The 12,033-nt window shown below is 38.0% G+C and overlaps 6 protein-coding genes across 6 annotated transcripts; 3 read left to right on the top strand and 3 right to left on the bottom strand.

Annotated features, from left to right (window-relative positions):
* Nucleotides 1-122: 122 nt before the first annotated feature.
* On the top strand, nucleotides 123-1,367 carry B0P05DRAFT_19600 (uncharacterized protein). Its single transcript, XM_051573193.1, has one exon. The coding sequence runs from the start codon at nucleotides 265-267 to the stop codon at nucleotides 967-969; it is 705 nt and encodes a 234-aa protein (XP_051437152.1). The 5' UTR covers nucleotides 123-264; the 3' UTR covers nucleotides 970-1,367.
* A 747-nt stretch (nucleotides 1,368-2,114) lies between these two features.
* B0P05DRAFT_533414 (uncharacterized protein) lies at nucleotides 2,115-3,666 on the bottom strand. The gene is made up of 12 exons (XM_051577207.1): nucleotides 3,522-3,666; nucleotides 3,300-3,481; nucleotides 3,218-3,257; nucleotides 3,079-3,126; nucleotides 2,949-3,014; nucleotides 2,850-2,900; nucleotides 2,770-2,802; nucleotides 2,667-2,711; nucleotides 2,574-2,621; nucleotides 2,402-2,526; nucleotides 2,285-2,360; nucleotides 2,115-2,230 (listed from the first exon to the last, which is right to left on the bottom strand). The coding sequence occupies exons 1-12, from the start codon at nucleotides 3,649-3,651 to the stop codon at nucleotides 2,178-2,180; spliced, it is 897 nt and encodes a 298-aa protein (XP_051437151.1). The 5' UTR covers nucleotides 3,652-3,666; the 3' UTR covers nucleotides 2,115-2,177.
* Nucleotides 3,667-4,391: 725 nt separating this feature from the next.
* B0P05DRAFT_578172 (Spc98 family-domain-containing protein) lies at nucleotides 4,392-6,650 on the top strand (the record flags this gene model as incomplete). Its single annotated transcript, XM_051581838.1, has 6 exons — nucleotides 4,392-4,575; nucleotides 4,626-5,072; nucleotides 5,117-5,660; nucleotides 5,711-5,846; nucleotides 5,896-6,189; nucleotides 6,234-6,650. The coding sequence occupies 6 exons, from the start codon at nucleotides 4,392-4,394 to the stop codon at nucleotides 6,648-6,650; spliced, it is 2,022 nt and encodes a 673-aa protein (XP_051437150.1).
* Nucleotides 6,620-8,506, bottom strand: B0P05DRAFT_533406 (GLE1-like protein-domain-containing protein). The gene is made up of 6 exons (XM_051577206.1): nucleotides 8,401-8,506; nucleotides 8,024-8,339; nucleotides 7,749-7,962; nucleotides 7,506-7,700; nucleotides 7,182-7,439; nucleotides 6,620-7,123 (listed from the first exon to the last, which is right to left on the bottom strand). Exons 2-6 carry the CDS (start codon nucleotides 8,143-8,145, stop codon nucleotides 6,656-6,658), a joined length of 1,257 nt encoding a protein of 418 aa, XP_051437149.1. The 5' UTR covers nucleotides 8,146-8,339; nucleotides 8,401-8,506; the 3' UTR covers nucleotides 6,620-6,655.
* A 49-nt stretch (nucleotides 8,507-8,555) lies between these two features.
* On the top strand, nucleotides 8,556-9,946 carry B0P05DRAFT_602816 (uncharacterized protein). The gene is made up of 3 exons (XM_051583277.1): nucleotides 8,556-8,957; nucleotides 9,002-9,764; nucleotides 9,826-9,946. The coding sequence occupies exons 1-3, from the start codon at nucleotides 8,754-8,756 to the stop codon at nucleotides 9,840-9,842; spliced, it is 984 nt and encodes a 327-aa protein (XP_051437148.1). The 5' UTR covers nucleotides 8,556-8,753; the 3' UTR covers nucleotides 9,843-9,946.
* Nucleotides 9,922-11,989, bottom strand: B0P05DRAFT_19267 (thioredoxin-like protein). The gene is made up of 6 exons (XM_051573183.1): nucleotides 11,779-11,989; nucleotides 11,151-11,735; nucleotides 10,977-11,103; nucleotides 10,825-10,927; nucleotides 10,295-10,768; nucleotides 9,922-10,235 (listed from the first exon to the last, which is right to left on the bottom strand). The coding sequence occupies exons 1-6, from the start codon at nucleotides 11,945-11,947 to the stop codon at nucleotides 9,936-9,938; spliced, it is 1,758 nt and encodes a 585-aa protein (XP_051437147.1). The 5' UTR covers nucleotides 11,948-11,989; the 3' UTR covers nucleotides 9,922-9,935.
* Nucleotides 11,990-12,033: the final 44 nt, after the last annotated feature.

Here is a 12,033-nt window from a genome sequence, read left to right as displayed (position 1 = left end):
ACTACTCTATGCATTGATTCAATGTTCCTATATGAACAAACTTAACAATGTATTGTCTTGTAAACAATGCTCGTAGAAATATTTAGAGACAACAAGAGCGTTAAGGTTAAGTTTAGTATGAAAATGCCTTGCTAGCATACTTGATTAAGGTTTTGTAGTTTACCATCATTCTCGTTCTTTTGCATTTTGTTCTAAAGAAAAAAAATATACTGCCTTAATACTATTCTCTTGTCCTTTTCTTCTTTCTTTCAAACATTAGAGAATATGCGTCCTGCTCTTTCTCTTTGCCTGTCTTCTGCTTTACTTGCATTTTCAGCCTTTGCTCAACAAGCAACGCTTGACACTGACTCCTCTGTACTCAAAGTGGATGATGGCTTTTCCACTTTCCATTGGAGAGGCGACTCTGTCCTTGCCAGAGAGTCCTTTCATATTGATGTGGAAGATATTGCTCGTATTCAAATCACAGACTTTATGAACCGTGGTGACATGTTTGAAATATTCGACAATGGTGTTTCTTTAGGCATTACTTCCTCTGTAGAACAAATAGAAGATGACGAAGGCTTTGCCTCTACGCCTGAACAAGCGCTTTCTGATGATCGTTTTAGTAAAGGCATTTTTGAATTAGCCAAAGGTGCTCATAAGATCACTATCAAGGCAACCGGTCCTTATCAAGCTGGTGCTGCTGCTATCCGTTTATTAGATCAGGTTGCTGATGTTTCTTTTTATAGAAGCAGATACCGCTCTCATGTTTATAAAGAATTTGAACAAGAATACTCTGATAGTGATGATGAAGAATTGCTTCCTGAAGAAGGGTTTGAAGATGATGATGAGTCTGATTATGATTATAATGATGAGGACTATAATGGCTGGGGCCATCATAGGCATAGACATCGTCATTATCCTAACAGCAATAATCTAGTCGAAGGTAAGAGTCTAGAGAACATGAAAACCTCCCTCAACATAATTTAATATTATACTAGGCCAAGGCACTACAACACAAACAGTGACCGTGGTAACCCCTCTTCTTGCAGGCACCATTGACCTTGTTCAAACACTTGAATCTTTGTTTACAAGCACATTCACCAGTGTAACTGACAATCTTATCACGACTACGATCACCAGTGCTTTTACAGACACCACTTCTGTATTAGCTGACGCCGTCTACACCACCACATTTACCACAACAACACCTACCATCACTACGTTCACGACTACATTGACTTCTGATGTTCCATTTGAGACGACAATCACATCGGATATTTTGGGTGTACCCACCACGTATGTTACCACTTTGACTACGCCTAGTACGAGTTTGTCTACCTATATAACATTGCTTGATGTTGCTTTCTTGACAACCCAAACCACTACTTCTCCTTACTTTTCTCCCACCACCACCACAGGCACATCAACCTTGACCACTACCACGCTTGTTCCCTCAACAACCACGATCACTACAACTGGTACGTCTTTGTACACTACCACATCCCCCTTAGTCTACAATCTGAGTGGTACATCAACAGAGCTTACCACAGTTACTACAACCGCTGTTATACCTCAACCTACCACCAACACCTTGAGCACCACGACCACTGTAGCTGACCTTGTTTTTGCCACGGTTGAAACGACCTTCGAGACCACGTCCGTTACCACCACCACGTCTACAGGGTCTAACAGCGGTGTGGCTACATTGACTATCATCACCACGTCCACAGAAGTGAGTCCAACTACTTCTGTCATTACTTCCACGCTTGTGGATGTTGCCACTCAAGTCCTGACAGAGACAGACACTTCTTTGACTGTCAGTACTTCGACAAGTATCAGCTCGACACAAACTACGACCACCACCACCACGACAAGTGTCATTCTGACCACTGCCACGCTCACCAACACTATCACTACGCCTACCACCACCACCACCTCGACTGCTACAACGACGACCACCACAAGCCCTACTACTACTACTACCACCACAACCACACCTACTACCACCACCACCCTTACTACTGCACCGACCATTACCAACTTAGTCACTGTCGCCACTACCACCACAACGAGATTAACCAGCAGAGTAACAACTACTTGTAACTTGGGTCTTTTGGGTCTCTGTTTAGGCTAATTCGTTTTAATAATTATGATTGATATTCAGTAAAATGAGTATGGCCCGTTGTCTATCCTAGTTAGCATACATCCAGTTTTCCTATGATACATACTGCAGCATGCTGTTGAGCATCTAAATCAATTGTGAATGAGATGAATGATCCATAGTATGGTGTTTATAGTTTACCTTTTTCTCCTTTTAAGCCCTTGTTACATTGTTCACATTTTAAAGTAAAGTTGGCAACATCGGTATATTTGTGTTTCTTTTGACTCATGAGTCTTTTGATAAGAGCATAGCACATACCTTTCTAAGTTCATCCACAAGCTTTTTAGCAGCATCAAGAACAACATGATCTGTGATAGGAAATCGAGTTTGATCAAAACTGGAATGACTGTTGGGCATAGGTGCAAGTGCTAATGCATCATAGTCTAATCATAGTCTAAGCATGTCTCTTGATGGACCATGTATTACTTACGAATACCACTGTATACAATCAACACTCTTTCATCAAACAGTCCTTCGCCTACATTATTGGTATGAGTTTGTTATACACATCATTCAAACACACCAAACTTGTCCATTCTACCCGTCTGAATATCGATACTATCTATTTCTATTTCCCCCCTCAAACTGTAAATTATGCTTGATACTATCATATAAACACATTTTACCAATCTTAAAATAATCCGAAAATAGAGCTAATTCTATGATACAGGGTATTATAATCATATGTCTATGTCTATACTTTTACCAATGGCACCACCCCAAGCACTTGGCTTTTGAATCCATTCAATATAGTTCTCTATATAGACACCGTAAGTCTTTTTTATGGAATCATATGCCATCTTACCTCTTGATTGACCAAGTATACTATCTGAATATGTCCATGGATCAGATGTTATCTTTTCAGCAACAACTAAAGATAAAACATAAGCCTTTATCTATCTACCTTTTTTTTTTTTTTTTTTTTTTTTTTTTACCTTTTCGAAGTTGTGCTGACATGGTGGCATCGTGTTGGAGAACATAGCTATTGTTATAAGCAAGCATGAATAAAATAAACATTGTCATTTTACCCTAACATACTGGTTATCAAACGTCATGCCATCCTATTGGACTTACCAATCGATCGAAATAAACATGAGTTATCGTCTTCCATTACCTATGTCGACCATCAGTCTGTCATATCCTTGGCTGAACTTACACGAAGTGTTAGATATCCATGCATCGTTTCTACAGATTCATGTGTTTCGATGAGAGGAAGCAAAGTCTGTTTATGAGTTGATTCCAACACACGCACAGTTAATGTATCTCCATCACGAATACCCGTAGTTAATAATTGAAGTTGGTCATCTTCTATGGGTTTAGGAGGATATCCTCCAGAAACTAAAGGGTATGAGTCACCATTCCATAATGCTTCTATTACGTTGTATATCTTGGTTAGCTACAAGTCCAATAGCTTTATGGATAACTTGTTTTAGTTCTGCTATTGTTTGTTCAGGCATAACATCAGATAAAGTAGCCATCCCATCAGGATGTCGTATACGCAATCTCATAATAATAATAATAACAACAATAATAATAAAATACCGCGTACAAGTTCACTTGACGCGTTTATATTTATATTTTATTTTTTCTTTCACCATGAGTTTTTCAGATAGTAATTGGGCACAACAACAAAGATTGATATACAATGATCTATTAAGATCAAGATCTTCATTCACTGTCCCTGAAGATATTTCCTATAGCAGCATGCCTTCTTTTGCCAATTCGCATCTCAACAAAACACTTGCCAAGTTGATAGACAGGTTTGATCTAAACCATTCAACACCCCAGAAACAAAAACTAGTAGAGAAATTCAGTCAATTATTAATCAGGTAGAGTCTTGTGTCTTTTAAATTCCTTATTGACTTCTCTTTAAGTCAAAGCGAACCTTCTATTGTTGAGAATGAAGGTGACTTGGTCAATCAAATACACCATCAATGTAAATCTATTCCCTCCCCTTTTCTCTTGATCGAATCTAACTCTCTTGACAGTAAACCGCTCAGATGGTAGTGAAAAAGCCTTTCGTTTTGGACGCCTCTATCATAAACTCACTTCTCGAGTATGTATGCTTTATATTATCCATCCACTCATCGGTTGTATAGAATCGACTTCAAAAGAAATGGTCTGTTCTGTATCTATTATCACTTGTGAGTGGTATGCCTCTTATGGATCACCCAGATATGCCAGTAATAGAACACATACTATAGGGATATGCATTTAACATGAAAAGACATTAGGAGGATTAAGAAATATGGACCAAGTATCGGATCATGTACAACCTCCAGCTTTAAGGCCTTATGCTATGCAACAGGACGATTTAATGAGAAACACACGACGAAGATTGACAAGAGAATCCACACCTCCTATTGACTTGACTATAGCACCTCCTGCTGTTCAACTAGCAAGAGCAAGAGAAGCACACCATACGATGGATGGTAACAGTATGAACTACGCTGTGAGATGACTGATGATGCTTTGTTTCTAGCGACCATGTATGTCTCTGAAGCAGATTTACTTCGAGATTTGATCTTCTTGTTTCAAGGGATTGATGGACAGTATATTCGATACAATAAAGAATTGAATGACCATGTATTTATACCAGGTATTGAAGTATCAAAATCAACAGAAGAAATGGTCTTTAAGCTAGTAGAGATTGGTTGGCTCTATACCCGCGTCAAGACATTCATTCGAGACAATAGTGATTCAGCCAAGATTGGTCTTGTGGGACAATCGTTGTGTGCAGCATTGCAGCATGAACTAACAGAGTACTACAAACTGATTGCAATCTTGGAAGCTCAAATTGAGAAACAGATGGCCAACAAACATGCAGGATTAACAGATCAGAGTTTGACATTAAAGCGACTGATGGTCTGGACATTAGAGTGTCATCAAAAACTAAGGCTCATGAGTGTCTTGGTGGATGTCTGTCAAGGTAATCACACAAAAACGATGATTGATATGCTTATGAGACAATAGACCAAAAGGGAGGTGCCTTAATATCTGCTATTCACAACTATACAAAACATGGTGATCCTTTTATCAAGACATACTTGGTGGATATGTTACAGGCTATTTCTAAACCATTCTATGAAATGCTTGAACGGTGGGTCTATGAAGGTGAATTAGATGATCCTTATGGTGAATTCTTTGTTGCTTGTGATCCAACTGTCTCTGAAGATGAACTATGGCAAAACAAATATGCTATGCGTGAAGACATGCTGCCTTCTTTTCTATCTAAACAACTGGCTCACAAGATATTCTCTATTGGTAAATCACTTAACTTTATTCGATACAGTTGTCATGATGAAAAGCAATATTATGTCAAATCAAACCAAGTATTTCAATATGGAGAAACACAGGCAGTAGAAGCATCTATTGAAATTGCCTATCATACCACAAGCAAAGCATTACTCAACTTACTCAAGACAAAATATAAACTCATGGACCATTTAAAGGCCATGAAACGATACTTGTTACTTGGTCAAGGGGATTTTATTCAATATTTGATGGATATTTTATGGTAATTCATATATGTAGGTTGATTGATGGAATTAACAGGTCTTTTGTTAGGACACACCTCAGTAAACCTGCTAATACTCTCTTTCGCCATAATTTGACAGGCATCCTTGAGACAGCTGTACGTTCTTCTGATGCGCAATATGATGATCCTGATATACTGAATCGACTGGATGTTCGCTTATTAGAGGTAAATTATACTTGAATAAGGATATATACTGACATCCAAAAATAAAAAGATACAAAAAGATGATTTAGGTTGGGATGTATTCTCTTTAGATTATCATGTGGATGCACCTATCAATACTGTATTTAGCCCTGCTGCTATGCACCAATACCTTCAAGCCTTTAGTTTCTTATGGCGATTAAAACGAGTGGAATACACACTTTCTTCTGCTTGGAGACAATGGGGAAAGACAAGTCGAGAATTCATTCCGTTTTCTGAAATACAACAAGATTTACAATTTACACAATTGACCATTCAACGTATGATTCATTTTATCTATCAATTACAACACTATGTTCTGTTTGAAGTAAGTCAATGCTCATTTTCATACATGTATTGACCCTGGTATAGGTGCTTGAATGCTCTTGGGATAAACTAGCTACATTTATAGAGACCAAGAGTATTGATCTGGACTCTATCATGGCTGCTCATACACGCTATTTACAAGACATCACAGAAAAGGGATTCCTCAGTGGCCTTAAACAAAAAGCATTAGCAAGTCAATTAAACGATATCTTTGACTGTATCTTGAAATACAAAGTTGTCTTGGATCGTTTCCATAGTTATGTGACAGGCAAAGGATTAGGTGAACAAGATGCTGACAAGATCAAAGCACTTCGTCAACAACATCAAGCACTAGAGGATTATTTTACGATGCATGTCTTGCAATTCTTGGATATGCTTAAATCTTGTCAAGATGAAGACCTTCGTTCTCTTTCAACACGCTTAGATTATAATGGTTTTTATTCTGTCTTTGATGAACAATAAAGTGTTTATGTTTTAGCAGGCTTTGATTCTGGTATACAATCAGGTTTGCCTGTTCTAAAGTAATCATCCAAAAACATTTCCAAATGCTTTATACTTGCCTTATTGACAGACCCATCTGCTTCTGGATAAAGAGGACAAATAGTCTCACGAATCAGGCGTAACAATTTAGGCGTCTGATGAGGATACGCCTGCAACAAGCGTACCGTGACAATTTCAAGCATACCATCCACAAGAAAAGGGGTGATTTCACGAGGAGGCATATTACAAATACGCGCAAGCCAAATCCAGGCATGTTTAATAGGAAATGGATTCTCTGGCTGACCTGGATCAGGCAACGTCTGTGCAAGTGCACCATAGAACATCACGTAGCATTTCTGATTTTCAGCATGTTCAAGGAAGGTCTCCATGATCTTCTTTTCCTTGTTGCTGTAGGTGTAACGAAGCCTTGATCTGATTTCATCTGCAGAAAGTGTCTATATGGATATATAGATATAGATATAAGTATGGATTGGATTGGACCTTGAAACTTACTGGATCATCGTCATGATATCTTGGTATCAAATAAGGGCATCGCTTGAGAAGACGACCCATTAAATAATCCACAAATTCAGGCATAGCAGCACACATCAAGTAGGCAAATCGAGCCAAGAAATAAGCAGCATAATCAGTAGCATGAATCTCTTGTTTGACTTGGGCAAGAAACACTTTGGCAAGGTGGTTCAATAAGACTTCAAATGCATCCTGAGATTGTTGCTTGATACCCAACAAATGTTGACTTAGGAATTGATACTATGATCATCATTCAATAAAAAAAAAAGGGGGGGATGGAAGAGTAATTTGACTACAATAACATACCTTTTCAAGCACAACAGCATGGCTGTGCTGTAATTGACTGACTGTTCTGTTAATGACTCTTTTAGCAGGGAAGCACTGTTTGCGAAATGTATCATCACTTAGTTTTGGCTTGATATGTGTCTTGTAATATTCAATCTTTTTGTAATAGGCTTCATATTCCTGTAACCCTTCTAGTGAAACAGCAGAAGATTGTTTCTAGTTATTGTTAGTATCACCATATAGGTAAAAGCAATAGACATTTACAAGCTTATCTAGTTGTGCTTTCTTGGCTTTGGCTTCTTGTTCCTCCTTTTCTAATTGCTTTTGTTTCTCTTGTTGTTCTTCTTTCTGCTTTTTTTCTGTTTCTGCCTTTACTTTGGCTTCTTCTAATCTTTTCTTGTCAAATGCGATAGCTTCATCGATCAATTGGCGTTGCTTCTTGAGTTCTTCTTGGAATGTTTTATCATCTTCCTTTTCACTATTGACATGTTAGACATAAAACGGAAAGAAGGAGGGGGGTTAGCATAAGCTAGATTTACTTGTCCACGTCTAATGTTGATATCAAGGAAGCAAGTGCTTTGTATTCCTCTTGTTGTTTCTGTCTCTGCTTCTGCAATACGCATGCTCGCTCTTTTTTCAATAAAAGTTCGTGTTCTTTCATCTTTAAGGCAAATTGCTCATCATGTCGTACCTATAGACACGTATTAACACACATATAAAAAAAAAAGGAAAGGTACCCATCTTACTGGATTCTGAAATAAAAGCGATCGTTTGTACTCTTCCAATGGATTATAAATACAACCGAGTTGAATGAGATTGCGCTGTTGTTTTTCTGAAATAGAAACTGTCTTGGAGCTAAACCAGAAGCGCGTTAACATATATATTTTTTTTTCTTTTTAAAACAAGATATATTTACATTGAACAGAAAGAAGAATAATCTTCATTCTCACTCTCAGAATCAGAATCGATGGCTGAATAAACGTTTTTGTTCGTGATGGTAACCATATAGAAAATAAAAAAAAAAAATAAAGATGTTTTTTTTTTATTATTTTTTACTTTTCGAATTTCAATCTCAGTTAAAGTCAAGCAAACATAAAGAAAAGGCCTATTTAACCAAGTTGGTTTTATTCTCTAAATACCCCCCCTTTAAAGTAATATCACTTTACTTGAGTAAACATCATTTTGATTGGCTAAGGCGGACTCTTGGTATATCAATTTAAATTTGATTTTTTTTCTTTTATTTTCTTTTTTTTCCTGTCCTTATTCATCATGGCGAATCCATCTCCTCGCTTAAGTTCATTATCACCTAGTTCTAATCAACCCACTTCTGCTTTTCAGTGGCCTATTCCTTCATCTCCTTCGCAATTGAAGTCCATCACGAATGACATCACAGTCAAGGAAATACTCGATCGGTACAGTGACGACCCTGAAATACTAAAATATATCTTGACTGCCAAGTCAGAAGAAGACAAGGTAATAAGCTCAAAGATAGAAATGGTTCAATTCATATTATCTAGAAAAAAGCAGCGAGAGATACACTCAAGGCTGAAGAAGCGCGTATTCGACTTCGACAGATGGATTTAGAGATTGCCAAAGAAACCAAACAAGAAACACCTGTTCAAGTCATACCTCAACCTCCATTACCACAACAGCCTGTTATTCAAACACCTGTGCATCACCCTTCGTACGGCCCTTATTATGGACTTGCGCCTGTTCAACAACAAGTATTGGCGCGCTTTCATTACCCGCCTAATTATGGTCCACCACAACAACACCAAGCACCTTCTTCACCTTCTGTGCCATATCCTCACTCGGCACATCCACTCTGTCCTCCTAGTAATTCAGAACGTCTACAGCCCCCTTCTTTTCGACAAATCTCACCTACTTCGCCTCGTGAAGACAGCAAGAAACGTAACCGATCTTCGATTTCATTACCTCACGAACAATCTGAACCTCAAGATAAATTATCGCACAATAAAGTGATGGAAGCACTAAAAGCAAAGATTCAAAGAGGAGGAAATGGTGGCGGGCCTCCTTCTCCCTTGACGGCTTCACCTGTTGTTCGACCACCACCTGAAAAGAAAAGAAAACCCACGTTACCTCGACCTGTATTGATAGAACAACCCAAGACATCTTCTTCACCTTCACCTCGATCTGCTAAACCTATTTTACCACCCATTGATACAAGTTTAGGTCGAATTCTTCCAGCTCATATGAGTAGCAACAGCAATAACAATAACAATGGCAGTAGCAGCAGCAGTAGCAGCAGCAGCAGTAGTAGTAATAGTCATGCATCTAGAAATAATAAGGTACATGCTAATGTCACTGCACCTTCACCCAGTGATCTTGTCTTATTAAATACCCGCCGTGCACGCTCATTATCACCTTCTCCCTCTTCTTCTTCCAAGGATATCAAATCATGATCTTTTTTTTTTATATATAATAAACATATTAATCTTTATGATGGTCTGTTTGTCTAAAAGAAGGTAGAATACTTGCACCTTTAGGACGATGATGGGTCAAGTAACGATACAAAAGACCACTCAAGATACTCAAACTGAACAAACTAAACAACCAATGCGTTGACATCCATGTCAGACCATGAGAAACAGAAACACCTAGTTTTTGATGCATTGCCAAAGTAGATTGTCCTTGTAATTGATCAAGGTGGTTAAGAGCATCATAGATACTTTGGGCATCATCCAAAGAAAACACTTGACCATGTACATCTTTTTCAAAATACACATAGTCCTTTAAAAAAAAGAAAGAAAGAGGACTGAGTCAATTGTGTTTGATAGACGACAACTTACTTGGTAAAGAAAGATTTTAGGACTAGTTTCATGCTGAATATTGAATTTAGAGGCAACATAGTCTTTCCACATGGATCGATCCATTTCAGCAAAAATAACCTTGGTCTCATGCTGCTGCTTATTCCAAGCACTGGCCAACATGCGAAACTTGGATTGACTGGTTTTGTCTTCTGCATCAAACAAGTTGATCACAACAGGCACATGGCCCTGTAAGACTTGCATTCCATTCTGAGGACCAAGCTTAGTAATCAAAGGGTATTGTTCTTCTTCTATCCAGTGAATCAGTGCTTCTTGGGCTGATTTCGTATTAGAGAAATCATGAGAGCCATAGATATGGTACATGTTGTCTTTGGCAATCAGAATGACAGGTAAATCAGAAGGAGAGACACTGAACTTTTTAAAACAGGCCTCATCACTGGACGCATAGAATGAAAGTGTGGATGCGTATTGATTGGCAATTGTTTCAATGGTTGTCTTTTTTTTTTTCATGTCAGTCTTTGTGTGTGTGTGTGTATCTTATTTTTACTTACAGGAATGTCTGCCTTTTCTTTGTTAAACAGATAGATAACTGCTACATCTTTGACTGCCAAATGCTGAATCAGTTCATTAAAATCAACCTTTTTAACAGCAGGACTATAGGATGATGTTAGCCTATGTGTTGATTCCGTGCATGGACACATACCCAGAATGAGAAAGAGCAAATGCCATTAAACTAGCCAAGGATCTGTCACTGTGAAACAAGACAGGCTCTCCATTACCAAGCATCTCAAGTGTAGGAAACCCCTTAACACCGTATTCTTGACAGACATCTACATTCGATTAAAGTTTAATCAAATCCCTTATTAAATCAACTTACCAGGTAAGGATTGACAATTGACTTCACCAACATGAACTTGTCCTTGAAGTTGAGAAGCCATTTCAGTCCAGGTAGGAGCCAATGCTTTACAATGACCACACCAAGGTGCATAAAACTTGATAAACCAAGGTGTATTACCAGCAGCAATTTCTTTTAATTGAGGGCCATCCAGATTAACAGATAAACCTTCTGGGTTAGGTAAAGCTAATGCTGCAACTACTTCTTCTTCTTCTTTCTCTTGTTCACTTAATTCTTCTTCTTCTTCTTCTTCCTCTTCTTCTTCAATATCAGGTTCTTCATTGATAACAGCTTGTTCTAATGCTTCTTCCTTTTCGTCTTCCATTTGAACCACTTTTTTTGCTTCGATTTTTGCATTGACATATTCAACTACTGGATCATAGTCTGCTTTACCCATGTATCTTTCTATCTTTTCACCTTGTTCCCAAAGTTGAATAGTAGGATAGGCCATTACATCATGTTCATCGCATAAATCACCTTGTGTTGAACAATCAATCGTACCAAAGTGAAAGTCATGTTCAGCAGCCAAGGCTTGTAAATCTTCTGTTGCTTTTTTCCAGTGAGGTGCTATCATGAGTCAGTAGAGGACATGACGGATAGATTGGCTTACCAAAGTTTTGACAATGAGGACACCAAGGAGAAAAGTGTTCAATAAGCCATGTACCAGAGCTGATGTGTTGTTTGATATTATCGGGACGTAATTCAATCGATTCTGTAGAAACTGTCTTAATAAGACAGTAAAGCAAGATGATACTTGCTAATGAAGACAGATACATCATAAAGATAAAGAAAGAAGGAAATAAAAAAAGTATTTTATAAATATAACATACATAAAAATCTGGGTTTAAAAAATCATCCAAGAGAT

This window comes from Gilbertella persicaria (genome assembly GCF_025201335.1).
Source record: "Gilbertella persicaria strain CBS 190.32 chromosome Unknown B0P05scaffold_10, whole genome shotgun sequence".
In the NCBI taxonomy this organism is placed as follows: Eukaryota; Fungi; Mucoromycota; class Mucoromycetes; order Mucorales; family Choanephoraceae; genus Gilbertella; species Gilbertella persicaria.
The sequence above is the reverse complement of the archived record's forward strand: the minus strand, read 5'-3'. Positions and strand labels throughout refer to the sequence as shown.